The 27,591-nt window shown below is 42.4% G+C and overlaps 7 protein-coding genes across 12 annotated transcripts in view; 4 read left to right on the forward strand and 3 right to left on the reverse strand.

The window, feature by feature from the left end:
- The window catches only part of dsx (transcription factor doublesex), a 49,914-nt gene extending 38,450 nt beyond the window's left edge, over positions 1–11,464 (forward strand). For both annotated transcript variants that reach the window (XM_020954195.2, XM_086840896.1), the window contains 2 exons: positions 4,224–4,752; positions 10,356–11,464. In XM_020954195.2, coding sequence (XP_020809854.2) covers positions 4,224–4,693 — 470 coding nt within the window. In that variant the 3' untranslated portion in view covers positions 4,694–4,752; positions 10,356–11,464. The remainder of the gene's footprint in view (positions 1–4,223; positions 4,753–10,355) is intronic.
- Positions 11,221–15,203, reverse strand: lds (transcription termination factor lodestar). The gene is made up of 5 exons (XM_020954170.2): positions 15,042–15,203; positions 13,848–14,977; positions 13,281–13,602; positions 12,368–13,224; positions 11,221–12,287 (listed from the first exon to the last, which is right to left on the reverse strand). Exons 1-5 carry the CDS (start codon positions 15,103–15,105, stop codon positions 11,535–11,537), a joined length of 3,126 nt encoding a protein of 1,041 aa, XP_020809829.2. The 5' UTR covers positions 15,106–15,203; the 3' UTR covers positions 11,221–11,534.
- A 270-nt stretch (positions 15,204–15,473) lies between these two features.
- LOC110185532 (transcription termination factor 2) lies at positions 15,474–19,082 on the forward strand. The gene is made up of 5 exons (XM_020954443.2): positions 15,474–15,556; positions 15,612–15,830; positions 15,882–16,279; positions 16,330–17,637; positions 17,697–19,082. Exons 1-5 carry the CDS (start codon positions 15,544–15,546, stop codon positions 18,564–18,566), a joined length of 2,808 nt encoding a protein of 935 aa, XP_020810102.2. The 5' UTR covers positions 15,474–15,543; the 3' UTR covers positions 18,567–19,082.
- kipf (kipferl) lies at positions 19,060–21,897 on the reverse strand. 4 transcript variants are annotated; one of them, XM_086840894.1, is made up of 7 exons: positions 21,455–21,604; positions 21,070–21,398; positions 20,595–20,990; positions 20,413–20,541; positions 19,783–20,346; positions 19,578–19,718; positions 19,060–19,516 (listed from the first exon to the last, which is right to left on the reverse strand). In XM_086840894.1, exons 1-7 carry the CDS (start codon positions 21,473–21,475, stop codon positions 19,123–19,125), a joined length of 1,974 nt encoding a protein of 657 aa, XP_086697020.1. In that variant the 5' UTR covers positions 21,476–21,604; the 3' UTR covers positions 19,060–19,122. The 4 variants fall into 4 exon arrangements, with proteins under 4 accessions (XP_086697020.1, XP_086697021.1, XP_020810113.2 ...); XM_086840895.1 differs by having other exon boundaries at positions 20,595–20,885; positions 21,070–21,604; XM_020954454.2 differs by having other exon boundaries at positions 19,071–19,516; positions 21,070–21,897.
- A 142-nt stretch (positions 21,898–22,039) lies between these two features.
- On the forward strand, positions 22,040–23,024 carry Rfk (Riboflavin kinase). Its single transcript, XM_020954058.2, has 2 exons — positions 22,040–22,439; positions 22,518–23,024. Exons 1-2 carry the CDS (start codon positions 22,355–22,357, stop codon positions 22,880–22,882), a joined length of 450 nt encoding a protein of 149 aa, XP_020809717.1. The 5' UTR covers positions 22,040–22,354; the 3' UTR covers positions 22,883–23,024.
- A 402-nt stretch (positions 23,025–23,426) lies between these two features.
- On the forward strand, positions 23,427–25,629 carry Prat (Phosphoribosylamidotransferase). Of its 2 annotated transcripts, none has more exons than XM_020953072.2 (2): positions 23,427–23,556; positions 23,635–25,629. In XM_020953072.2, exon 2 carries the CDS (start codon positions 23,639–23,641, stop codon positions 25,262–25,264), a length of 1,626 nt encoding a protein of 541 aa, XP_020808731.1. In that variant the 5' UTR covers positions 23,427–23,556; positions 23,635–23,638; the 3' UTR covers positions 25,265–25,629. The 2 variants fall into 2 exon arrangements, with proteins under 2 accessions (XP_020808731.1, XP_020808738.1); XM_020953079.2 differs by having other exon boundaries at positions 23,432–23,556; positions 23,632–25,629.
- A 200-nt stretch (positions 25,630–25,829) lies between these two features.
- Taf7 (TATA-box binding protein associated factor 7) lies at positions 25,830–27,573 on the reverse strand. The gene is made up of 2 exons (XM_020953112.2): positions 27,241–27,573; positions 25,830–27,176 (listed from the first exon to the last, which is right to left on the reverse strand). The coding sequence occupies exons 1-2, from the start codon at positions 27,337–27,339 to the stop codon at positions 25,935–25,937; spliced, it is 1,341 nt and encodes a 446-aa protein (XP_020808771.2). The 5' UTR covers positions 27,340–27,573; the 3' UTR covers positions 25,830–25,934.
- Positions 27,574–27,591: the final 18 nt, after the last annotated feature.

A 27,591-nucleotide genomic window follows, 5' to 3' on the forward strand; every position in this document is an offset into this window, starting at 1 on the left:
AAAAATTGAAATTTTTGACCATTTTTAGACAATTTTAACGATTTAACCCCTTTTAAAAATTTCACATTTTGGAAAAATTTGGAAAAATGTATTTTTTGACCGGATCGATTTGGCTGTTTATTCTGATCAAGAATATATATGATTTATAGGGTCGGAAATGATTCCTTCACTGCGTTGCATGCTTTTAAGTCTTTCCTTATTTTTCCCAATTGTCTAAAAGAGTTCTTTTCCTAAAAGTTACCTTTTAATTGATTTAAAATAATTAACTTTGAAAACAAAAATTGAGTATGTTGTTAATATGATATTATAGATACCTTTGTTTCAAGTGTACAACCTTTGAGTTTTGTGAAAATCTGCCCTAGTCTCCATCACCTCTGTCCGCCATCAGGTAGCTGGAAAACCCGCGCTCCTCCGGCCGTAACAGCTCAACACCGCTGCTCGGCACTAAACACGTCACGGCGGAATTTTTAGGAATCGCTGGGAGAATCTCCAATCTCCTCTGTGGATTACTCCACCGGGGTAGGCAATGGCATTGGCAATGGCGACGTGTAAATGTGGCCACCATAAAGCTTAAAAGTGTTTATGGTTGAATTGTGCGCGAAGTAAGGGAAGAATCGCTCGAGCTCGACATGTGAGGAGAAAGAGCATTTGATGCCCAAAGATTTGAGAGATTTATTGAAATGCCCAAGTTTCGATTCACTTTATGAGCCGGAGAAGCTTATAATGTGAACAGTTTTCAAATTAAGGTGTTTTTTTTTTTCAACATTAACAAAGGTTTCTGAATGAAGAAATGGACAAGTCACAGAAGAAAATTGAATTTTCCGAAAACCATATACACGTTTTTGAAAATGAATTAAGAAAACAAACATTATATACCAAACTTTACCCTTTTTCCTTTCTCTGTCAGTAATATTTTGTTTAAACTAACCTTATTTTAAAAATCTTGCTTATGTATCCTTTCAATCTTAATTTAAGCCCGTAACTAAACAAGTTCTTAGTTAATATATGCTAGTAGCTTAGCATCTAGTTATTCAGTTCTTTGCTTTTTAATCTTGTTGATGACTTGTGCGTGACTCAGTGGGTATATTTAAGTAGTAAACTATGGAATCTAGCGCGGACGCAGGAAATAATTTTATGACACATTCTCATATCCTGACGTTCGCTTATATTTGCAGCGACGCCTTTCTTTGCTTTCCCATAAAAAATAGACTCGCTGGTACACCATTTTGTACGGGGCGCTATAACGAGCTGCGGGCCGCATCATCATCATCATTTTCATCATCATCATCATCATCATCGTCATCATCATCGTCATCGTCATCGCAGTCATATGGCTTTACCCCATCTCAAACCAGTCCAAAGCGAATTCCTTTCGTCCCAAACACACATTTACCAATGCTTATTAAAAACTATAGGAAAGTGCAGAGACCCAACGGCAGCAGGAAGCAAAAATTTCCAACTTTACGACTTCATATTGTGGGTGGATCGTAAAATATTTGTGCAGCGTCAACTTCTAGTCCTCGTCAACTTACTGCCACTGCCACCAAGTTTCCTCGCTACTGTCATTTTTACTGCCCGCCGCCAAGTTACAAGCTGCCACTTGTGCCAGACATCTGATCCACATATATAGACAATCATGATTTATCATGGTCCCTGGTCCCTGGTCCTACTAGCTTGCTAAATAATAAGCAACCAGTTTGTCATAAAGGCTGCTTCCCTGCGTAATCGGGCTGGACATAGCTATGCCCATGTCCATGTCCATGTCCATGCCCCGGATGCCTCCATTCCTTCCTTCCGTCCCCATCGAAGCCAACTCAACCGTGAACTCATTGTCGAAGTTTTGTGGCCTGCAAACCCTCAGATTATAAATGGGAAGCACTAATAATTGCATAGCATAGGAGCTTGAGTAATATTTTGCCATAAACTAGGAGCCTTAAGCTATATTTTGAACATATTCCCACTTGGGCGAAGTTATAATTTAAACTTTTTGTTCCGCGTTTGAAAGAAATTGAATGAAAATATAGGCCTAGACTCTTGTGAGACCAAAACGGAGGTACAACTTTGAACAATCAAAACCTTACAGATGTTAGGTAGGAATTAAGATATAGTTAAAGTAATGCCATATTTTGTTTCTGGGTATTTTCTGATTGATTAAACTAATTATTTAATTAACTTGAAAGTGTTAAAAACATACTCTTAATTTAATCTTTTAGGGTATTTTTCTTTTAGTCAGAAGCTTGTAAAGCTGTGAAGGAGTCATTTTCGACCCTATAATTCATATATACTATTGATCAGGATCAACAGCCAAATCGATCTAGCCATCTCCGGTTGAAATAGAAATTTTAAAAAAATTGTCAAAAATTTGAAATTTTCATAAGGGGTTACATCGTTAAAATTGTCAAAAATTGGCAAAAATTTGAATTTTCTAAAATTGTAAATTGAGTATGCAGATTTGTTAACCTATCAAAAACTAACATAATAACGATTTCCGAATAAAAATTAATGCATTTTTGGCTTAGTTATGAGATTTTTAAATGGCCGAATTTGTCGAAAAATTGTCTTAGAAAAAAATCGATAAATATCTATTTAAAAAATATGAATATTTTTCACTTAGTTATGGTCAATTTCCAATATATTCCTATAATTCAATTTTAAACTGCAATAGTATATAATCTTCGCCTTCGTGTAGTTAGTTTTACTTCTTGTTTAAAACTATTAAACCACAACACATTCCATTTCAAAGTCAGTTAAAAAATGTATCCGTATGCAAACTTCCCAAATTAATAAGACAGATTTTCTTGTTCAACATACAGATAAAGAAATAATTATAAAAATCGTAATGTCCCTTTTTCAGTTGACTTATTTCATTACTCCTTTAGTCCCAGTCCCAAAACCAAAGTAGTCAGAATTCAACTAGAATTTCCTTACAAAATTATTGGAATGCGACGAAGGTGCTCCCTATGCGAAGCTAAACCTGCTCGAAAATGCATTCCTCTAATTAAGCCAACACCAGGACTTGGTTTATGGACTAACCCAAGGAGAGTTGGATATATATTAGCAAGTACATTGATGGGAAGGATGCCCTCTGCGCACCCCAAAAACCCCAAACTTCTTGGGTCACAACTTTTTTACGACTTTTTATTATTTCGTCAAATCGCACATTGGTCGGGCGGCATTAGTTTGCGAATAGGTTTGGGTCTCTCGACTACCACGGACCTGCCAGGCACCTCCTCCAGCTCCATCTCCATCTCCAGCTCCTCCTTGTGATTGGAATGGGTTGAGCAGGGAGGCACGCTCATGCGTAATTCTCTCTCGTATGCTCTGGCCCTGTTTAATGCATTCTGCAGTTGGCGGAAGAAAAAATCCCATTAAAATTAAGTAAAATTGCAGCACCAGCAGCAGCAGCAGCAGCGTAATCGTAAAAACTTGGCATTTTGATGTTGCAGCAAGCAGTAAAATTTTGAAAAGTTTTTGCCACGCAGATAAGGCGGGGAGTCAGCGGAAGACAAAGGCTCCATGCCCGGCCGAAGCCGGAATGGGTACGGAACCGGGCACTGGAGCTGGGATTGCAATGTGTGTGTGTGTGTGTGGATGTGGATCTGAGGGCGTGGCAGCTGAAAAAGGGGAATGGGCATCGGGTATGGGGTATGGGGTATGGGGTATGGGGGCTTATTGTGTGAGCACCGTGCGAAGGTTGCACATAAAGTGCATACCGGGGCCATAGGTGGGCTTTGCCAGGAGTCGGAGTCGGGCCAAAATGGCGCACATCTGAGCCCGGTCCGGGTGGCATAGACATTTAGTGCGTACTATAGTTAATATTATGACCGGCTTACCTCTGGTCTTCCCTATGAAATGTGTTAAACAAAAGTATATACTAAAAAGCAAAACAATAAATTGGAGAATTATTAAATTTAAGTGTGTTCTTTAAGGATTCCTAGAAATTGTTATTGATATTTTTCTTAGCTTAAGCTTTCTTTTAAGTTACTTTTAGTTTATATTTAAATTGGTGGTAAGCCTTTCAATATGGATCTATCAGGTTTATCTATCAAAATAAACAATTGTAATTATAACAAAACCATTTAGAAACATAAAATAATCTCATATCAGAAACCCTTTTAGGGAAAACAATTCTTCATTATTTATTCGTGACTGTTTTTTTATTTTCTCCCCATTAAGGCTTGTCACAGTTCATATATAATCACTAACCTTTCGTTATTTCCCAGCTCGCGTGGAAATAAACCGCATTTTAGCCCCGATATATTACAACTACTACACCCCTATGGCGCTGGTGAATGGAGCGCCCATGTACCTGTACCCGAGCATCGAGCACGGGCGCTACGGAGCTCAGTTCACCCACCTGCCGTTCACCCACATCCGTCCGCCGACGCCAGAGCCGTTGGCCCTTAGCCGCTCGCCAAGCAGCCCCAGCGGACCGGCGACCAATCTCCACCCAAAGCACTCACCGACAAGGTCACGGCCGGGCAGCAGCATCAGTACCGTACACTCCATCGCCTCGCCCACCATGGTGACAACGATGGCCACCACCTCCTCCACGACGCTTACGCTTAGCCGGCGACCCAGGTCGCGTTCGGCATCGCCAACGACGCCTACAACGCCGCCGCCGGCGCATAGCAGCAGCAATGGATCATACCATCATGGTCATCATCTGGTCAGCTCCACGGCTGCCACGTAGCAGTATCGCAACGTTGCTGCCGCCGTGGCAGCAGCGGCAGCGGCGGCTGTCCTCTTTGTGTAAGTGCAACATGAACTTGTTTCAAGGACTTCGAGTTATTTAGGAACTTAGGTAATAATATTTATTATTATTATATAGTCCATAGGATGCTATAGATTTTTAATTCAGTTTCAGTATATTCTAGCACTGGAATTATAGAAACGTGATCCTAACTTGTATGAAATATAAACCTTTTCAAGGTTATATACAAGGAACCTTAACATATCCTTTGTCACAAGAGCCATATATCATACCGTTTCCCATACATTTACAGAGTAAATAAATAAGGCTGAAAGCAATAAGGAAGCAAGATACGTTTTAATCTTTGATCTTAACGCTTCTTATAGCGTTCGCAGGGTATTAAAAATCTAGTTAGAAGCCTACAACACAGTGAAGGAATCATTTTCGACCCCATAAACCATAATCTTGATCAGAATCAACAGCCGAATCGATCTAGCCATGTCCGGGAGAAAAATATATTTTCGAAATTTTTTCAAAATTTTAAAATACAAAAAATCAATTTTTTTAAATTGCAAAAATTAGTATACAGATTTGTTAGCCCTATAAAAACTAGTACAGAGAAGCTTTCCGAATTAAAATTAATGCAGTTTTTACTTAGTTATGATATTATAAAAACCAAGATTTTCCCAAGGAATTAGCATACAAAAATGTCGATATATATTTCAATTGTCAATCAAAATCTTTATTAAAAGAAAGAAAAGCTTTTCAAATTGAGATTAATGCATTTTTGGCTTAAGTTATAATCGATTGATCATCCAAACCCATGCTCCTTTCGCTAACTGCAAAGCTATACAAACTTCATTTTCTCAAAGTTAGCTTTATTTCTTCTTATTTTACATTTTAAAACATAATACTTTTAAAATAAGTTTCGCCCTATATTAAGACAAGGTTTCTTGTAGGAAGGCACCTTTCTCTGTGTCTCCGTTTCCGTTTCCTCTTCCGCTCTGGCAGCTCATTTCGCATGCTGGCCCAGGCGCTTTGCCTTTAATCAAATCAATTTCGCAGCATAGTTTTATGCTTACAATTTGGGTTGGTTGCCTTCAGGTCCGTGTCCGGGACCGTGTCCATGTCCGGGTCCCTTCGCTCCCGTTGCTTTCATCTGCCGAACGGGTTGCAATCGTTGAGTGTGGCTCTGTGTGTGTGAGAGCTGTCGGTTGCACTTCCGTACTGCGCACGAAAGTATGCAATGGCTTTTTCATCATTTGTCCTGATGACTCTGCAACGTGGGCAACAAAAGCTGCCCGGATCCTGGCTGCTGATGAAAAACAATTCCTGCTCCTCCTGTTACCCCATCTCCATTGCAATTGAAGCATTTTGCCTTTGGCAACGCCATTTGCTTGGTGCTGCTGCTGCAGTTGCTTAATTCGGGAGCGGCAAGTGTTGAATTTCCATGCTGGCATTGGCATTTTTGTTTATATTTTCATTGAGACGATGCAGCAAGACGAGCGGCTAGTGTTTTGTGTTTTCAACGACTGAGCATTTTGTTGCCTTTTGTTTTGCTAAATGATTTGCTTTAATTAAAAACTCAAGTGGCGCCAGAACATCTCCAGTTGCCCCCCCATCTCGAAAAATAGAGGGAATAGGTCTTGGTTTCGGGTATCGAATGCGGGATGCGAGATGGGGGATCTTGGGGCATCGAAACATCAAAACTTACGCTTCGCGCATTTTATTTCCGACGTTTTTCTGCGTTTTTTGTTTTCCCATTTTACGATGCTGCACTGGCAGACCGCGAAGACGACACTTCAGAATGCATATTTCAATGTTTCGGTCTCGTCTAAGGTAATAAAATATTCGCATTGCAGAATTATGAAAGAGGAGCGAATTGGCATCTAAATCTTGTCTAGAAGCGGCATCGCTCCTGGCCCTTCGATTGTTCGGCGCCCATTAAAACCCGCAACACAACTCCTGTCACCTCTTGCCACAGTCCTCCTGTGGCATATTCCTCCTGCATCAAAGGGACGCAACGCAGTGTTCAGTTTTTATGGGTCTGGATCATAAAACCGAAACGGACTGAATCGCTCGAGAGCTGCGTGAAAATATTCTTTTCGTTGGCCGCAATGCGGCCGTCCGTCTGTCGGCATAGTATTTGGCATTTGTGCCCTCTTCTAAGCCTAGAAGAACTTCTGGGCTGCAATTAAACGTTTCCTTTTGAGAGGGCGAGACTACAAAGTCAGGTCGTTGGATCTCGTAAAACTATGGTAAAGTTCGTTTAACTCGGTGATGGATGGGGATCCATTCGCTGAACTACCAAATCAAACTTATTAAAAAGAGTCCGTCGCTTGGTTGTTGGACAATACAAAAAAAAAAGAAAAAATAAAGACGAAAGGAAGCAAACATCGGCTACAACAAACAATTATTCCGGGGCAAAACTCGAGACCATAAAAACGGGCAAACAATACTGAAGAAAACTTTTACGAGCCTTGGGGAGATCCTTCGAGTTCCTGAAAGCATTTCATTTCGCACACGCATATAGAGAAAGAGGAGAGAGAGAGTGGAAGGAGCGAATATCCTTTGGAATGGCACTTCAATTCCATTCCAACTCGCTTTTGTTTCCGTGGCCAAAATGGCAATAAATGCATAAGTTTCCGTTTTACGATATTTTGTTTCCATTCGCAGCCGTGCATTTTCCTAGGCACTTCACCTTAACAAAACAAAATAAAACTCAAACTCTCAAATATTTTCCCATGTCCCAGGTCTAATTATATTTCCCAGGTAATTTGTTTGTACATATTTAAGGTGTCCTTCCACACATGCTGTTGTAATTGACTGATGTTTTGGCACGAAACGGATAAAAAAATATTTTAAACATACATACATCAAAGTGCTATGGGAAAAAATGTTTAAGCAGTGGTAGTTAAGGTATTTAAATAATAATATAGGTTTCGAAAATAAATAAGAAGTATTTTACCTATTTAATTGTGCCTCTCTGTATTTCCGAATTGTTTATATTCATCTAAAAAGTATTTGCTAGTGTTTAGAACTTACAAATATATGGAATATCCGAAAATTACTCATAGCCTTGCAGGATATTTATATTTTTAGTCAGAAGCTTGTAACTATGTGAAGAAGTCACTTCCGACCCTATAAATCATATATATTCTTGATCAGAATCAACAGTTAAATCGATCTAGCCATCTCCGGTCAAAATAGAAATTTTCAAAAATTTTTTCAAAAATTTGAAATTTTTATAAGGGGTTACATCATTAAAATTGTCAAAAAATTGGCAACAATTTCAATATTCTCAAATGTTAAATTGAGTATGCAGATTTGTTAACCGAATAAAAATCAACATAAGAATGATTTCCGAATTGAAATTAAAGCATTTTTGGCTTATTTATGAGTTTTTAAAATTTCGAATTGTTGATAAAATAGTCATATAAAAATATATATAAATTTTGATTCAAATAATGGCATTTATAATCTAGTCTAAAGCTTGTATCTCATGAATGAGTGATTTCCGACCCTATAAATCATATATATTCTTGATCAGAATCAACAGCTGGTTCGATTTAGCCATGTCCGGTCAAAATATAAATTTTCCAACATTTTTCAAAATTTGAAATTTTTATAAGGGGTTACATCGTTAAAATTGTCAAAAATTGGCAAAATATAATATTTTTATAAATGGTAAATTGAGTATGCAGATTTGTTAGCGTAATAAAAACTAACACAAAAAGGCTTTCCAATTAGATATTAATGCATTTTTGGCGTAGTTATGAGATTTTTAAACAAATGATCATATAAGCTATTCCAAAAATTAGAATAATAATTGATTTCTTTTATATTCTGTAAAAAGTATATATTTATTTGCCAGATAACAACTACAGTTCTAATGTTTTATATATTTAAACAATCATTTAAAAATATTTGCAGAGAACCGACTTCCGGTTAATGCTGCAACTTTTTAGCCACAATGAAGGTTTCTTTCTCCCTTTCGGAAGATCAAGATTATGCATAAACATTCTTCTCGTACATTAAACATTAAACAATATATTGTGAATATTATTGTTGCCATACAATTTCCGCCGATTTCTAATTTCCGCTGAGTTGCCATTAAAAAGAGCAAATCCCTTCGTTTTTAGTGCACCACCACCAGCCATCCCAGTCCCATATCCTCATCATCGCCTGCTCTTGATGGCCAAAGGGGCTGCCATAATAAATGCAATGCTTGCCATAAAAATAAAAATAACAAAAAAATACACCAACAACAACAACAACAATAACAAAATAAAGGAATAAAAACAAAAAATGTTATAGTTTTCAGCGAGCTCAGTTCGGTTTCAGCTTACGCTGCTCGAATTTCGCTCCGTCATTTTGCTCTGGTTTCCCCCCAACTCTCCCTGCTTCGGTTTCAGACCACTCACTCACTCACTCACACATCCATTTGTTTTTCGGCGTTCATGTTTATTATTTCTTCAACGTCTTGCGTGCCGAGGAGCGCCCTTCGCTGTTTATGGTGCCGCGTTACGCTTCCTCTACGGTTCGTTTTCGGTTTTTAGTGGACACGCATTATTAAAAAATAAACAATAATGTATGATGTATACAAAACCAGAAACCAAACCAAACCAAACCGAACCGAAGCGAACTCAAGAATCATTTTCAGCTACTCCTTTTTCTGCGGAAACTTTTTCGTGGCAATCGTAAAAAGTCGACTCAAACTGCAGAAGCAAATAAAAAATACATAAAGTTCCTAAATCCCAGAAATTCAACGATGAATAGTTGAATACTCTATGGATAGAGAGGATATTTTATAATCAAAACATATAATTTATGCTCTTCTGAGCTGTCAAAATAAGTACCAATCAAGGACTCGGCTTTGTTCAGATATTTATTAAAAACTCCATGGCTTAAATGTTATCAGAAATTATAATTTTAAAATATTAATACTTAAAGATTGCCCAACCCATTCCCTTCTTAAATTCCACCCACATAAGAGTTTCTCTCAAAGAAAAATCTGATTATTTTTCAATATTTCTGGACATTTATTACCCAAGTGAAGAGAAGTCGCTGACAGGATGGTTTTGTACTGCAGGCTGGGCAACGAAGTGGTTTCCAGTGTTCAGCCGAGCTCAAATGAGTGTTCGACTGCGACAATTAGAAATCAGGCAAAACGAATCGAGAATCGGAGACTCAGCGCCTGCCGCATTATCTTAAAACGTGTCGTAAAAATCACATTTCGCATTATAAAAATCAAGCTCTTGGGTCGGGCGGGACCCAGCTGCTTCGCATATTGTGCGGACTTGGCTCAGGCCAAGACAACAGCCACTTGGTCTTGGTCGTGGGCAACGGGGGCTATAAAATTTGCTTTTACGAGCGCCGGAGCAGAGCTCATTGCCTAAGAGTCCGAGGACACGGATACGGACAGGACAGGACAGGACAGGTAAGCTGGCCCAGGATATCTTGGGCCGCTGTCTTTGACTGACTGACAGACATTACAATGATTTTAATGGATTTTATGGGCGAGACAGTGCACCCATATGGGTGTGCTGGAATCGTTGGCATTAAAAATTGTTTTATGCCGTCTTCGCGCTTAAGCATATTGGTATTTTAGAATTTCATACTAATTTATATTAATTAAATGGTTTTTTTCTTTATTCCGCAGCGATAACTAAAAATCATAAGCGAATTCGCTGGAAACCATATGAGAACGGATGATCCTAACTTACCGAACGTGACAAAAAGAAAACCCCCGACTTCCGCAGAAATGTTATTTAATATCTAACCAGGCTTTGGCATAATTCCAACGAAATGTGAAAATAATAAATACCTAGAGTATAAAACATGTAATACCCGAAAACATTTTCAAATTGATCTCAAAAACTTAAAATAATAACACAATTCTTAGAGATTGTAAAGAGCTCGTTGGTGAGCGTACTTATTACAAATCAAACTGTTTACTATTTCGTATGCGCATGTATTGTATATAACATAGTTAATTGAAGCTTCCCTGCAAGAATAATCAAGAATCTTATACCAAACTGCACAAAATCAAAATATTAAGGCACACGATTATTAAACAACTAATAGAACTATGATCATGATCACTTTAAATCGGAACGATACTTGTTCGACAAAGGAATTAACTTAATTCAAATCCGTTCCTTATATTCCGATAAAAGTGTTTAATAGATACGAGATTATCAGCACGAACCATAAAGGATATATGTACCAAAGACCTTAAAATAACAAGATATCCAACGTCATACGATTTGCATTCAAACCACATCTAAATCTTTTTATAATAAGGTCTTTGTTTATACCTTAAATTTCCTAAAAAAATACATTACGGTTTCTTTGGCTGTGCGCTGCAATGTGAAGAAAGCATCCTGCGGTTTATTATTGTTTCGTAAGAACTGATCTGGCTGATCCGAAAATAGTGTAGCGTACAGTTTTAAGCTTAAAGTACACATTCTCCTTTTTTATACATTTACGTTTTCTCTTGTACATTTTAACAAAAACCAAATATGTTATGCTATTCAATTTGTAGTGGAATTTATTTGTGTCCGCTTGAAATAAACAAAGCGAAATACTAGAATAAGGATATTATTACAACTTAGTAGAAACACATTTGAATTTAAACGAAACTCACTGTAAAACACTAAACAACTTAAATGGCATCCTAGTTAATTTTCATAAAAATGCTTCAAAACAAAGGATAAAAGAAGATACAACAATTATAATTATATTAATAAATAATTCGCTGTAAATAAATATAAACAGGTGTTTCTACTTAAAGCTGAACCTGCGACGATTAGGAAGTATTTTACATTTCTACAGCGTCCTATAATCCAAACAAACCCTTGAGGTCATCGATTGTGAGCTTGGAACTCACAGTGGAGCCCGTTAGAACGCCGTTGGCCAATTCCAATTTCTTATCTTGCAGTGCCTTAATCCTTTGCTCAACAGTGTCTGCGCACATGAATTTGTAGATAATCACATTCTTCTTTTGGCCAACACGATAAACGCGATCCTGTGCTTGAGCCTCCAGCTGCGGATTCCAATGCAGGTCGAGTAGTAAAAGGTGATTGGCACCTATGAGATTTAACCCCACACCGCCAGCAGTGAGGGAGAGCAATAGGACACGCTTATTATTGTTCGGATCATTGAATTGATTTACTATGTCCTGTCTATTCTTCACCGGAACGGTTCCATTTAGCGATAGTGTTTGCATTCCGGCCTTGTCTAAATGACCGCGCAATATATCCAACATCGATGTCCATTGCGATACTAGGATTGCTTTGTCGTCCCTGCTCTTCAGTATGGTATTCTTGAGAATGTCCATCACTTTGATCATTTTCGATGAGGGACGCGTCAGATTAAACACAGGATTGCTGCGTTTCATCACACTCTTGGAGGCCTTGGCAAAGCGTGCCTCTTCTCCCCGTAGCGGAAGCTCATTTTCGCCATCGTCGTGCCCGCTGGATTGCGATGTGTCCGTAATGGCCAATTTATTCAGTTGTGCCAACAAATCGAGTTCCGGCGAGTCACTGTCGCTGCTGTCATGACCATGGACAGCCTCTTCTCCTTCAAGCATCTGAGGAAGAAATATAAGTTCATGATAAACTAATTATTACAAATTTCTCTTAAAACAGAATGACTCTAAGCCTAACTCACCGCATCAATCAATCCGGGATGGCAACAAATCTGACGTAGGCGCAGTAGCAGCACCAAAATTTCATGGGACTTGACTTCCCTATTGCCGCCAGCCATTCTGGAGAATTTCTGGTGCATTTTGTAGTAAGCCCCATTGGGATCTTTAATCTGGTTATATGTGGGTCTATTGGCATCGGTTATAAAGTTGGCATCAGAGTCCTTTTCGGCGCGCTGAAAGAGAAACTGGGCGAACAGGTTTCTCGAGTACGTCATCACCATTTGATACACATTCATCTCGTCAGTGTCCAGAGTGATCTCCATTAGACGAGTCTCCTTCTCGGGAAGGCTATTCAGCTTTCCCTCCAATTGCAGCTGCGCCTTGGTGCGTCTCAGCATGAGTGATTTCATCAACAGATTTAGCCGGTTCTGTCCGCCGGCACTCTTGTTATCGATCCACTTCTTCCAGGTATTCAGATCGTCGAAGGGGGAGCAGCGCAGGAACTTTAACAGCGCATACACATCGAGCTCCTTGTTTTGAATGGGAGTGCCGGTCAAGGCCCAGCGGAATTTTCCCCTTAGATCGCTTACAGCAATCGAGGACTGCGACTTGTGGTTACGCACCACATGTGCCTCATCCAGGATGATGCGTCGCCAGTTTACCCGGAACACAGCACTCATTTCCTTATGTTCTCGGGCCACAATTTGGTAGGTGGTCACCACGATGTCGTAGGTGCGCAGGTGCTTCCCTTTTGTTTCTCGATTGTTGCCGTGATGAACACAAACCGTCAGCTTATTACGCTTAACCTTGGACTCCACTTCGCTTTCCCACTGCCGTAGCAAGCTGGCCGGGCACACAACCAGTGTGCCACCTTTGTGGGCTGAAAAATGTCAAGTCAAAACAGTTTTACAGAAAATGTAAAAGTATTAAACTTACTGTCCTTGCGACCCTTTGAGTTCCAACCACCCATGCTTTTCCGCTTGGTGCCTTTCTCGTCTTCCTCATCGCTACTGTCTTGATCACCGCCAGTGCCGCTTTCCTGGCGATTTTTGCAAGCTAGCACGGATGAGATCATGGTCAGAGTCTTGCCCAAGCCCATGTCATCGGCCAAAATCCCGCCTCGCGGTTGCTGTTTTTCACGCCACGACATCCAGGCCAAGGCATGCTTCTGATGACCCATTAGATCTACCTTCAGACCAATCGGATCGTCCGCTAGCACATCGGGTCCTGGACAATCTTTTAAAGAGTCATGGAGATCCTAAAGTAAAAAAATTAGTTTAATTGTTGCACATTACGGAGGGCCTTGCATATGCCGTTAACCTAACAAATTCAGCTGTGAAACTTTAATCTTAGCGGGCTCTTGAACAGCCGCCGCACAGTAACTCGTGCCCAGCGACCCCCAAAAATGAGCGCGCTACTCAGATATCCGTTCAGATTCATCATAAGATTTGGAAGTATAACAATAGCCATATTCTTACAAATAATTGAATTTGTGACCTTTACCTTTAGTGAGTCCAGCGTTAGGGCTTTTTGATTGTTAAACGTAGCCATTCCCTGAGTACCCGTATAAACGGGTTTAATTTGATTAACTGCCGCAGACAGCTCCTCCCACTCAGCAGCCTCGCTTTTCGGGGTATTAGGGGCAGGAAACACCGGCTTCGTATCCTTCGTGGCGGAAACCTTGCCCGGTTCTACTTTCATGCTGTTTATGGCACGTAATTTGACTTCAATCTCTCCACGCAGACCATCGATACGCTTCTTTATCTGGCTGCCATTGTCAGGCAGCCTACTGGCCACCTTTTCATACAGCTTCTCAGCATCGCTCTTCTGGCTACGTAACTCAGCCAGCTTAAGCAGCTCTTCCTGGTATTTCTCCTGACTGATCACATTTTGGTCATTGCTCATAACACGGGATTTTTGGGAGCCAAGCGAAGTGTGTTGCTTAAGAGAAGCCTGAATCGTCGGCTGGCTGAGGTTCTTACCCATCGTGACCGTGGGAGCGCCAGCGCTGCTTCGAGGCGAGTAAGATCTGGTTGGGCGCATAATAGAAGGGGCAGAAACGTTTTCCTTGTTAGAGGCTTCATCATCTGTGCTGGATATCTCTATAAGTGGCTCCTTATTACTGAGAATGAGCACATCACTGCCACTAGAATCGTTCAGGGGCACTGGATCTTCTGTGCCTTGAAACAGGGTTGAGTGCAGATCCTCCTTGATGTTTCCCGCGAATTGAGAGGTATAGCGCGGCATGTCCACAGCCTGCCGGAAACCAGCGGCGGCAATCTCCTCGCGCTCAACCTTATTGCCGGCCGCCTTCTGTCCCTCGTTACTATACTCTATTTCGCTGTCGCCGTCACTCAGATCTTGGGGACGCACGCCGGTGATGCTCATGCGCGTGCAGGGTGATAATGCACGTTGGTCTATCTCATCATCTTCACTCTCGGAGACTATGCGCGGCACACGCAGACGGTTCTTTACAGGCTGGCGCACTTCCACGTCGGACTCCTCCTCCTCGTTGTGCGACGACTCCTCCACCGAATCCCCATCCTCCGAGCCCGTCTCATCTATTACAACGCCAGACTGTCCAGTGGCGTTGCTAAGACGGTTCTGAAGACCGGAGGAGCGACTGGAGCGCCCTACAAAATAAAGGCGGATAAGGACAAATTTGTTTTTTTGTTTTGTTTAATGCCTATCACTTACCCGAACTCGTGTTGTTCACCACATCATCCTCCTCCTCACCACTATAATACGTATCACTGGACATTTAGTTATATTTTTTTTATTCTCGCACGACGCTTGCAAACTCAGCGCCATTTAATTAGAAGCGTGCCACCTGACAGAAGTTTTAGTGATGGAATGCTACTTAGGTTTAGAGATGCCACCTGACCGAAAATCGGATGAACTATCGATAGGTTCTGAAAGCCACGGCCTATCTTCTTGCGTTAGAGAGGGCGTTGCGAAAAGAATAACTTATACTTAGAATCATCTGCTTTATCTCATTCCATTTAAATATGAGTATGTTGAAAAAATAACAGAAATTTCCGTATCATTAACGATTATTTATGACATGATCGATCATGATTGTGTCACGACTATCGAAACTTCCAACCAACAGCCGCGATTTCGCACTTTACAGCACTATCCGCGGACTTCTTTAAACCTCTATTGCAGGCGTCGCAATTGTTGTTCATAAGCTGTTTAGATGGCTCCAGATGGTTAGTATGGCAATTGGCAATTCATATACCCATCTATAAGTACGTGATCTTTCAGAGTTGGAAAGCCAGGTCAAGAGGGCAGAGTCGCCGCCCTGCTGCAGTGCATCGATCATCAGAAGCCAAAACATTACGTCGGGAAATGATTCTGATCAGGATTGTGATTACACCCACAGTATTCTAAGTGGTGAGGTAATCTGCCAGTTGGACTGTTCTGATGAAATCAGGAATCAGCAGCAGACTGAAGTCAATAATCAGGAAATTGACTTATCCAGCGGTAGGTGCTAGGCCAGCTTCAACAACTGTGACTAAAATCGTTTCCTCACAGAATATGCTGACGATCAGGATGTAATATTTATAAGCGAGAAGGAATATTTAGAAAAGAAGGCGCAAATCGACGCATTAGTCCAGGAAATGCTGGCTTTAGAACAGCGTCAGCGACAGTTCGAGGAAAGTCCAGCCAGTAGCGAGGAGCTACAATGTGTCAGAATGCAGTTGGATAAGTTTAACTCTACTTTGGAGTCATTGGGGGAGTTCCTGGACACTCTGCGCGTAAAGAGAGATGCTCAGATAGCTACAATCAACTTGGAAACCGAGAACAACGAAGAAATCGAGCATCCACGCTGGTCCAATCTATATTCCGGCTTGAGCCGCCATCGCCACAAGGGCAATCACACTTCGGCCGAGTTCTACCAGCATAAAACGAATATAATCGATAGCTTGAAGGTAAAATATCCAAAGGTTCTGGTCTTAATCTAAACTTTACAATATTATAGACCATATATGAGCCCATAGGGCCAACGCCCACTGCCGACGACCTGGGGGAGCAGCCTACCGACTTGACGGTTCGTTTGATGAAACATCAGTGCCATAGTCTGAAATGGATGCAATTTCGTGAGCGACAGAAAATATGCGGTGGTATCCTGGCGGACGACATGGGACTCGGCAAGACTTTGAGCATGATTGCCTTGGTTTTGGCTTCAGAAGAAAAGAAGCTGAAAAAACGAGCAGACATGAAGCGGGCTTTGGAAGCTAAGTGGACCGAAGAATTCCATCGATTGAAGGTTAAAACAAATCTGAAATTCCGCATGTTCGATGATGAATCTTCTTCAGAGGAAGAGGATAATTACGAGCCACCGATTAAGCGTGTGTGTGACATTTCCGAAGCGGAGATTTCAGAGTCCGATGACGAGATCTACGTGGGAAACACTCGATATCCAAAGGCTGCCACATTGGTGGTTTGCCCAATGAGCGTAATGTGCCAATGGGCCCAGGAAGTAGCTACCAAGGTAGCACTGAATGCCATTAAGACTTTGACCTTTCACGGTCCGAATCGCCGAGACATTGGGATCGACTTAATCAAAAGCCACGATATGGTGATAACCTCTTACCATACTGTGGCGAGTGAGTACAAGAGATACGGAAATGCCTCTGTGCTCTTTGCAGTTCACTGGAACCGTGTGATCCTCGACGAGGCTCACGTCATCAGAAATGTAAAGACTAGTAGCTGCGTTTCCGTCTGCAAGCTAAGAGCACGCTGCCGTTGGGCCTTAACTGGCACTCCTGTCCAAAATCGGGCGATCGATGTGTTTGCTTTAATGCAATTTTTGGGCGTGCCCAATTTTCGAGACCTTCAGCAATGGCGGAAAAATTTAAATGAAGGAATGGCAGCCCACCGCAGGCTAAACTTCTTCATCAAGCCCCTAATGATGCGCAGGACGAAGCAGCAGCTCCAGGCCAGTGGCGACATCCCCGCACTGCCTGTTTTGCATACCGAGTTGATCTGCGTGGTGCTATCTGAGCCGGAAATGGCGGTTTATCAAATCCTGTCCGCTTTGTCACAAAAGATCTTTGCTCAGTTTCTGCAGCAACGCGAGCTGGGCAATAGCGATTTGAACTACTACTCGTTGAACGAGACACCGCAGTTTATCAAGAACACATTTGACGCCAAGTATACTGAAATCTACAATATATTTCTGCGATCGCTTGGTTACAATCCCCGGGATAAACTAAAGGGTATCGTCATCCTGGTTCTCCTGTTGCGCTTGCGACAGTTTTGTTGCCACCCGGGTTTAATGATTGGGGTAAGTATACTTTTACATATACTTTTCGAAAAGAAATCCTTAACACTTTTCCGGTACAGATGCTGTGTGGTTCGATGACCGATGAAGATGTGCAGAACGTGAAAGTCGATGTTGAAGATTTGGATGGACCCTTGAAAATGGATGTCCTCGCCGAATTGGACAAGTATCATACCGAAGACGATGCCATTGATTTTGAAGAACCAAAAATACCGAACGTTAAACTGGGAGACGTTAAAAATGAGAAAGAACCATGGAATAATCTAAAGGAAGAGAAATATTGGTGGGAAGATAATAATGGTCTGCCCTCGGGCCACCATTCTTCTGCTCCGTTGAGTGGTGCCAGGGCTCTTAAGCTACTTAGTCCCCTAAATCCCATCTTTGAATTTAAGCGGCCCTCCGCCAAACTAAAACTTGTTATTGACAAAATTCAGGAAATACTCACCAGCACTTGTGATAAGATCATCGTCGTTTCACAATGGGTGACCTATTTGGCCATCATTCGAGAGTATTTGCAGGATATGTCATGGGAGACGCTTAACTTTACGGGTCAGCTAAGCGCCAAGGACCGCGAGGAAGTTCTTCGCGATTTCAACATTGTTACCAACGAGAAGCGGGTGCTGCTACTGTCCCTCACCGCTGGCGGTGTGGGATTAAATCTAAACGTGGCCAATCATTTGTTGTTGATCGACCTACATTGGAATCCACAGCTTGAGCGACAGGCTCAAGATCGTATTTACCGATACGGTCAGAAGAAGCCCACCTATATTTACCGCTTTATGTGTATGGACACAGTGGAGCAACGCATTAAGGCTTTGCAGGATTACAAGCTAGAGATCGCCAAAGTGGTCTTGCCCAAAGAAGGTGGAGTGTCGTCACACAGTGGCGGTGGTCTCAACCTCGCTGAGCTCAAGAAACTATTCTCAATGTAAGCGACAAAATTCTACTTCCGTTTTCATTTTTATGTGATTTCTAAACCAATATGAATTTGGTTTGTTAAGTTTTTTATTTGTTATTGTTATTTAAGTCCATACAACCGTTGTATTCTCCGTGAGTATTCTTCAAATGTTTAGTTTAACCAAAATAATAGAGACAAAGTAAATACTTATTTGTTTAAACATAAAGATCATTACTGAATAGGGAATATAGAAAGACTTTCTTTAGTCGTATTATTTGAGTAAATCAAAACATGTGTACCTAACCAAGAGAATCTCTGAAAGACGCTGTTTCAAACTGCATCATAAATATCCAAATTCAGTATCAGGAAATAGTCAATTTTTCTTTGGAAGCTTACTAAAGTAAAGTTAAATTGTTTAATGGATAAGTAAGAAAGTAACTAAAAAAAAGTCAAAGAAACATTTATATAAGCACTACACACTTCGCCAAGTCGAAGATGAAAACAAACTTAATATGAAAAAAATTAAATAAATAAATAACATGACCATGAATTGATCTTTTCTTTTTTGAACGATTTTTTTGCAAAGCGATTTAAACACACTTGCGAATATTTTCGTGATTTTCGAGTGCTTTTTTTGACTTGTATTCCTTTGAACAGTACTGACATTTTAGAATGGTCCGAATCTCATGCATTTTGCGTTGATGCTGTAAAAAGCTGTATTTCTCGGCGAATACGGCCGTGCACAAATCGCAGGAATACCGTACGCCCTCACCACTGTCTTCGTGGGTGCGAAGGTGCTTGGCCAAAAAATCATTTCTCCGAAAATGTTTAGAGCAGACGGAGCACTTGTACTCCGGCTTTTCAATGTGGGTGTTTAGGTGTCGACGCATGGCTTGTGGTGTCTTGTGCGTAGATTGGCAATAGGGACAGACGACGCTATTTTCCTTGGTAGTAGCTGGCAAGTTGTCTAACTTTGTTCGTTTCCTTAAAGAATATTTTTTCAATTAGTAGGGTTTGAGAAACAAATAACGAGCAAACAACCTACTCGGCCTGCCCAGATGAAGTTGTGTCCTGATCGAAACCACTTTCATTTTGCCTTGAAGACTGATTGTTTTTACTTCTATGAGTGCTAGAATCGCCGATGGTGCTACTTTCCGAACTAAGGTACAGGTCAGGATCCAACCCGCTGAAAAAAAAATGGTTGATATTCGTATATTGAATACAAATAACAAATTTCGTTATTTTCTCACCGTAATATAGTAGTAGATTTCGTTGTAGGATTCGTGTCGTTGACATGATTCAGGATTCCAGAATCGTTGATCATATTGATATTATTATCGTCCTTGTCGACATCGTTGCCCTCCGATTCGGAGTCCTCGCTTGTTTTTCCTTCATGATCCCGCTGATGGATTTTCAGCTGAATGCGGTCAATGAAGATGGCCGAGCACTGACGGCAGGGATGAGGTCCCTCATCTTCGTGGGTGCGCATGTGCCGCTTTAACTTATATCTCAGCCAAAAAGCCTTCGAGCATATGGAACAGTGGTGCTTTGGGCTGGAGAGGTGAGAGGCTTGATGGTCCAGCATACCCTTTTTGCTCTTGTACGAGCGTTGGCAAGTCGCACACTTGAAGGGTTTCTCCTCGGAACTAGACGACTTACTTAAGAATTTGGAATGGGGTTGCGTGTCTTGCCCAGATATGTTATTTTGATCAAATTCACTGTCATCATGCCTTGAAGTCGGATCGTCACTGGTTTCTACGCTTAAATCTTGGTTTGTGTTGCCTTCCTGGCTAAAGTCCAAACGTTTCGGCTCGCTGAATATAAATATGAAAGTCGTACATCTTAACTTAAACGTGTAAGTTTGGAATTATGATACTCACAGATCAAGCACCTTTGATTTCTCCGGAGAATCCGAAATGTTTAAATCATGCACTAGCATTGTATGGATTTTTAAATCGTCTTCTAGGATAAAGGAGTCGGAGCAATGGTCGCATAAGTTCTTGTGGACACTGGTTAGGATTAGAAGTTTAGAATAATGTTATATTAGATTAACTAAACGTACTTTTCAAGCAGCGGGAGATTCTTTTCTATAACATCTACGCTATTTTCCTTGTTGATATTGACATTATTGGCCTCTAAGTTGAGGTCATCTGGAACAGGGCATTTTTCTGCGACTGTTTCCCCATTGTGCTCCCGCTGATGTATTTCCAGCTGAGTGGCGTCGGCACATATCGTGGGGCATTGTTTGCAGGAAACCGGGCTGCGTATGCCATGGAGAAGAAGGTGTCCTATGTAGGAATCCTTCCGCCAAAAAGCCTTTAAACAAGAGGGACACTTGTAAATCGGCTTGGAGCTGTGGGTGAGCAGGTGTCGCTTTAAACCATGTCTGTTCTTATAGTTGTTTGGGCAAAGGTGACACTCGAAGCGGTTATCCTCGACATAGTAGATATTTCGTTTCCTAAAAAACAGTATAATTTATTCTGCCTTATTGGTACTCTATATAACTCGTTATTTATCCATTGGAAGCCCAAACTAACCTTTTACGTTCACCGGACGGACTCAGCATTTTTTGTCTATCGTTGGTACCAACACGCTTAGCCGGAGACAAATGAGTACGGAATTCTTCGACTGTAGGAGCTTCTTTGTGTCCAGCTTGCTGGTTATCGGCGTTCTGATCCCCATCAAGGGGTTCCTTATTCTGGAGCTCGCAGAAGTGATGGTAGCTGCGATCGCATTGTAGCTTGAACCTGAAAGCCGTCTGGGCGGCTTGGAGACAGGCCAGGCAAATGAACTGCGGCTGGCTGTCATCCTTTCGAACGGAGCGATTGGTGCACTCACTTAGAATGTAGGAGAGATTTCGCTCCGGCTGTTCGAGAGCCGGATCAATGACATCTGAGAAGATATTCACCATGGGCGACTCACCCATGCACGTCCTGCACACATTATGCATCTTCCAGGTAATTTAGGCAACAACAGTCTCAATCAAAGAGTAGCCACACATATAGCCTGATGCTGATCGATATTATCTCATTTGACTTTACGCAAAATTATTATAGTTTAGTTCTTTATTCATTAATTTGTCGCGTTTTACGAGTAGAAGCGCAACTTTGACAATGAGTGTGGTGTGCGTGCGACAATTTCGAAATAGCGCGGTCTCGTTTAAAACATGGGCGTAACGCAGGGATCGCTACGCTTCTAATACTGTGAGTGCGAGCAGGATGTCAGCTAACGACTCAGTGTACACCGTAAATATTCATATGTATATGTGGACGCGTATTCTGTTGTTTTTTGGGGGCACTCTTCTAATATCGGTAAAGTACCGTTTTACGACATATATGTATGTATATGTGTGAATAAGTTAACAGCTGAAATGCAAATTTTTTTTTAAAGTTTAAAATGATAATAGGATAGATTGTATATAAATACAGAATAAAAAATGAGACTATTATTAATTTACTTAAGTGTACCCACATTTTACACATTTTAAACCCCAATGGTGTTCTGGCCAACGCCACTGCACAAACTGTCCCCGAGTTGGCAGGGCAATCAGCTGTTTCCTATTTGGAGTGCGGAAATACGTCGAAGTGTTTATGAACATTACGCCGTTCCATGGGCAAACTAATAGTTATGTGAGTGGCTAGGCCGCAATCACAACGCAACGCTGTGTACCTCAGATTTCTCGTTGGCCTGGATAAGTTGGCTCGTATAGCTCTGCGGTCGCAGAATCGCATTGCACAAAACCGCAGCTCGTTGGCCTCCTGTGGAAATCATTTCAAGCGCCACTGCAGCATTTTTGGGACAGGAAACCAGGAAAGCCGGAATATGCTAAGCCAACTACCTCTCTACGCTGGCGGTGAGATTGTCCGGGGATTTGGACGCGGCTCCAAAGAGCTGGGCATTCCAACAGGTTGGTGGCGATGTGCACTGAGCCTCGAAGGTCATTGCTAATTGATAACCAAACCACTTATTGTTTCCGCGCTGTTAGCAAACTTTCCACTGGAGGTGGTGAAATCTCTGCCGGAATCCCTGCCCACGGGCGCGTACTACGGCTGGGCGAATGTTGACAACGGACCCGTATACAAGATGGTTCTTAGCATCGGCTGGAATCCCTTCTACAACAACAAGGAGAAGAGCGTGGAGACGCACATGTTGCATGAGTTCAACTGCGACCTGTACGGCCAGATACTCAAAATCTGCATTGTGGGCTATTTGCGACCGGAGCGTAGTTTCGACTCCCTTGAATCCCTAATAGCCGCCATTCAGGACGATATCGCAACGGCTAAGAAACTATTGGACGAGGCCGATAAGGCCAAGCTGAAAGAGGCTCCATTCTTCGTCGAGAAGCTCTGACAGAGAGGTTAAAATGATTATTCCAGAAGCTATCTTATCACTTAATTAGCACGATGTACATAGCAGAATTCGAATATCGACCCAAGTACTTAAGCTGGCAGTTTGCATTAAATTCCTCTTCCCTCATCATGACACCAAAAAACAATAATTGTTTATATTTTTTGGCTATGATTCCCAGCTAAGATTATTAATCATGATTTCCTGGATAATGGCTGTGTAGGTGTTTAGCAATCCAATGGCAGTATGATTCGGTGGCTATGTGATTAAAGAAAATCATATGTATATATCTGTATGTAGTATATAATTTAAATTTGAAAAATACGTTTGTTTTAACACACTTTTTTAATATCGCTCTTACAAATTGCTCCGATCAGATCAAGCCAAAAACGAAGAATAACTGTAACGGAAGCTTTTGCCGAAAAATATACAAAGCTTCAGAATGTTCTTTTGAATTTAGGCGCCTGTGTTGCCGATTCGAACCGATCGAATTCATTAAAAACTAGGGATGGGAGGGATAAATATATCGATATTCCGATAACTGTGTGTCCCAAGTGATCGATCACTATTAGGCTTGATCGCCGAATTCCCCCCGCCGACCCCCCGCACAAAATTAAGCTGCGCGTGCGAAGCGTGCGAGGATTTTTCGTGTATAAAACCGTTGCGTAAATCAACAGGTAAGTCAGATCGCTGCAAGCTGCACCAGAAACTGCAATCTTCGATCCAGTTATCATATTGCACATATTTCCCAGCAGCAACATGTCGACGCCACACCAACAGCAACATGTGCGCGTGGTCGAGCCGCAACAGGTGGAACCAGCTGAAGAGGCCGCGACCTCCACCTCTGTCAGTGGCACGGAATCCATATCGGCTAGCAAGGAGCTAACCGGTTTGACCCACGAGTGCGGCGTGTTTGGTGCCATTGCTTGCGGGGATTGGCCCACGCAGATGGACATTGCGCACGTGATATGTCTGGGACTGGTGGCGTTGCAGCATCGCGGGCAGGAATCCGCAGGCATAGCCACCAGCGAGGGAAAGTGCTCCAAGAACTTTAACGTGCACAAGGGCATGGGCATGATTAGCACCCTGTTTAACGACGACTCCATGAAGAAGCTACGCGGCAACCTGGGCATTGGGCACACGCGATACTCCACTGCTGGTGCCTCAGAGGTGGTTAATTGCCAACCCTTTGTTGTGCATACAGCCCATGGAGCACTGGCCCTGGCCCACAATGGCGAGCTGGTCAACAACGAATCTCTAAGGCGGGAAGTCTTAGCCAGAGGAGTGGGATTGTCCACCCACAGTGACAGTGAGCTGATCGCACAATCTCTCTGCTGCGCCCCTGAGGATGTCTCGGAGTTGGATGGGCCCAATTGGCCGGCTAGAATCAGGCACTTCATGATGCTGGCCCCGCTCTCGTACTCGCTGGTTATTATGCTGAAGGATAAAATCTACGCTGTGAGAGATACCTATGGCAATAGACCGCTTTGTATCGGAAAAATCGTTCCAATCAACGCTGGACATGGAAATCGTGAGGATACCCCCGCCGACGGATGGGTGGTTTCCAGCGAAAGCTGCGGCTTCCTTTCCATTGGAGCTAGGTATGTGCGAGAGGTTGAACCAGGTGAGATTGTGGAGCTCACCCGGAGTGGATATCGCACTGTGGACATAGTGGAGCGACCCGATTTCAAGCGAATGGCCTTTTGCATCTTTGAGTACGTGTATTTTGCCCGCGGCGACAGTATCTTTGAGGGCCAAATGGTCTACACAGTGAGGCTGCAGTGCGGTCGACAGCTGTGGCGCGAAGCTCCCGTAGAAGCGGATATCGTTAGCTCCGTTCCTGAGTCTGGAACAGCGGCGGCACACGGATATGCCCGGGAATCTGGTATTGACTTCGCCGAGGTTCTCTGCAGAAACCGATACGTAGGACGGACCTTTATCCAGCCTTCGACCAGGTTGCGGCAGCTTGGGGTGGCCAAGAAGTTTGGAGCTCTGTCGGAAAATGTGGCTGGCAAGAGATTGGTCCTTATCGATGACTCCATCGTGCGGGGCAACACTATTGGACCGATAATCAAGCTGCTGCGCGATGCAGGCGCTCGAGAGGTGCACATCCGGATAGCTAGTCCACCGCTGCAGTATCCCTGCTATATGGGCATCAATATACCTACGCGCGAGGAGCTGATTGCCAATAAGCTGAACGCTGATCAATTGGCCAGACATGTGGGCGCCGACAGCCTGGCCTATCTCAGCGTGGAAGGTCTAGTTGAGGCGGTCCAGCAGAAGCATCGGGATGCAGGCGATGGCCAGTCCAAGCCCACGGGTCACTGCACCGCCTGCCTCACTGGCGAATATCCCGGTGGGCTGCCCGACGAGTTGAGTTGGTAATCCTTATCGCACATTTCCCATATTTAGCCCATGGAAACCAGTTTTATTATTCTCTTTTGCCCACCAACCACACAAACTGAACGTTTGCAGTATCAAAAGCCATCGAGGGCGCGGAATTGCAGTCACAAATTTTGCATTTAGCTTATCTAGCGTTATAGACCCACTCACCCATTCCCATTTACACTCTCTCTACCTTTTTAGAACCTAAGTGAAATGCCATTAAGCTCCCAGAAACTTTTTTTGTCTCTGAATCTACACACTCATAGTACAAAATATAGCCCTCTATGTTGCCCCACTTGAGTATATACATATTAAAGTTTTCGATTCAGAATGCCAATAATAAAGACATTTAGAATAAGAAGAAACCTAAAATAATATCGGGGTTTATGGGAGCAAGACCTTGAGGGTATGGAATTACATATCCGATATCATCTAGAACAGGCCAAGGTATGCTCAATCAGCCGGTCGATGGTTTATGCTTCATGTAATATTCAGATCAAGGTAATGATAAATCATTAAATCTCTTCAGCCATGATTTTTTGTGAATTGAAAACATTTCTTAGGGTTTAAGCTAAATTATTTCTGATATTTATTCTTAATTATATTTATTTAAACTAAAACGTCCAAAATGTCAGCAAAAGGCGAACTCTGCAGTTAAGAATAGTAGAATTTAGGACTCTAGCATATTCTCAAAGTCCTTCAGCTCCAATTCTCGTTCGATGACCTGCGTATAAAGATTATCAAGTGTTTCCTGCATGCGCTGTTTCAAGGTGGCATTCTGGATGGAGGCAATTTCCGTCGATTTTTGAGACTGCTGAGCCTTCAGTTCACTTATTTGCCGCGTCAACTGGCTAATTTTCTCCTGGACCTGCTGCTGCGTGTATTGCGGTTGTGGATCTTCCATGAACTCCATGTTCTCAAACTCCTCCCGTTTGTTTAGCATCGAGCTGTCGTAGAAGCCACTGGGAGCAGCCAGGTTGGAGCTCGAACCGGCTGCGCTCAGTTTGGGACTGCTCGGTTCCTGACCAAACATGGACTTGTTGAACTCATTCTGCTCCATTTTCAGACCGCCAGCTCCAGTATTACTGCCACTGGCGGCGCCAAAGAAGTCCGACATTCGCGAATCATCCGCTGAGAGGCGTGAGGATTCCTCCAGCTCCCGCCGCTGACCGGTGGTGTTGCCGCGATCAGGTTCGTCCTCGTCATCGGTGGTAGAGACTTCCTCGCCGAAGATGTCATGGGCGGCAACACCCATGTTGGGTGCTCGGTGGGTTGGGAAGTTGCTCGTTTCATCGTCATCGGACTCTACATTGATATCACGCTGTGAGCTATTTTCCATGATGGTCTTGTCGCTGGCATGCATGGTAGTTTCATCCTGCATATCATCATCGGCGTCGTTGTATGGTTTGATGTCTGATTGATCCAAGTCAGGCTTATCCTCCTCATTGATGATTTCGTAGTCCACCCTGACGGCTTCGTTATCAATGCGAAGCAGGTGCTTCACTTCCTTCTCGATTTCCGGGGCCTCGACGTTTTTCTTTTTCAGAGTTTTCCGAAATCGACGTTTTCTCACATTCTTGCAAGGCGGTGTAATGCCGTGTGGAAACAGATACTTCTTGTCTACCTTGTTGGGATCCTTCTTCTTGTTCTTGTTGGGTGATTCCTTCTCCGTTTCGTCATCGGGTTCCTCTTTGCAGACGAGTATTTGGCAGATGTCCGCCGATTTGTAGAAGCTCTTGTTGTCGATGGTTTTGTAGCTCTCCACTACGGTGGGCAAATCTACGAGCTTCGCGTACAGCAACTGGTCATCCAAGCGGACTTCTCCATAGCGCAGATCTTGATCCAATTGAATGGTCAGTCGATCCTTCACTGTTCCAGCATTTATGGCCTCATGGACGCTGTTAGCGAGTTCCTGAGGATTATAAGACAGCCAAATATTGCCGGGCATTGTGTAAACAAAGCATAACACAACTTACCTTGGGTACGCGCATAATAAACTGGCTTTCCAGCTCTACGCCATCATCTCGCGGCTTGTGCTCCCCTTGCTTAACCTTGTCGCTTTTCTTTTCAAACATTTTAAAACAATTTAATTGTTTAAATACGTGATTCTTCCAGAAGTAAACATTTGTGTTTGTCAATCTTGGATTTCAAGTGTTGAAAAACGACTACATATAAAAAAGTCACGACTTTCGTAAAGTTCCAACGGACTAATTTTCGATTTAGTTGATAAAAATGTAAATATTTTTTTCTTTTTTAAGCTATCAATATGCAAATTTGCGAGTTAACATAGCTTATTAATTAATAAAAACATGTTAGTCACGAGTTAT

Source organism: Drosophila serrata, unplaced genomic scaffold (genome assembly GCF_035046125.1).
Source record: "Drosophila serrata isolate PLE 108 unplaced genomic scaffold, ASM3504612v1 contig_382, whole genome shotgun sequence".
NCBI classification, from domain to species: Eukaryota; Metazoa; Arthropoda; class Insecta; order Diptera; family Drosophilidae; genus Drosophila; species Drosophila serrata.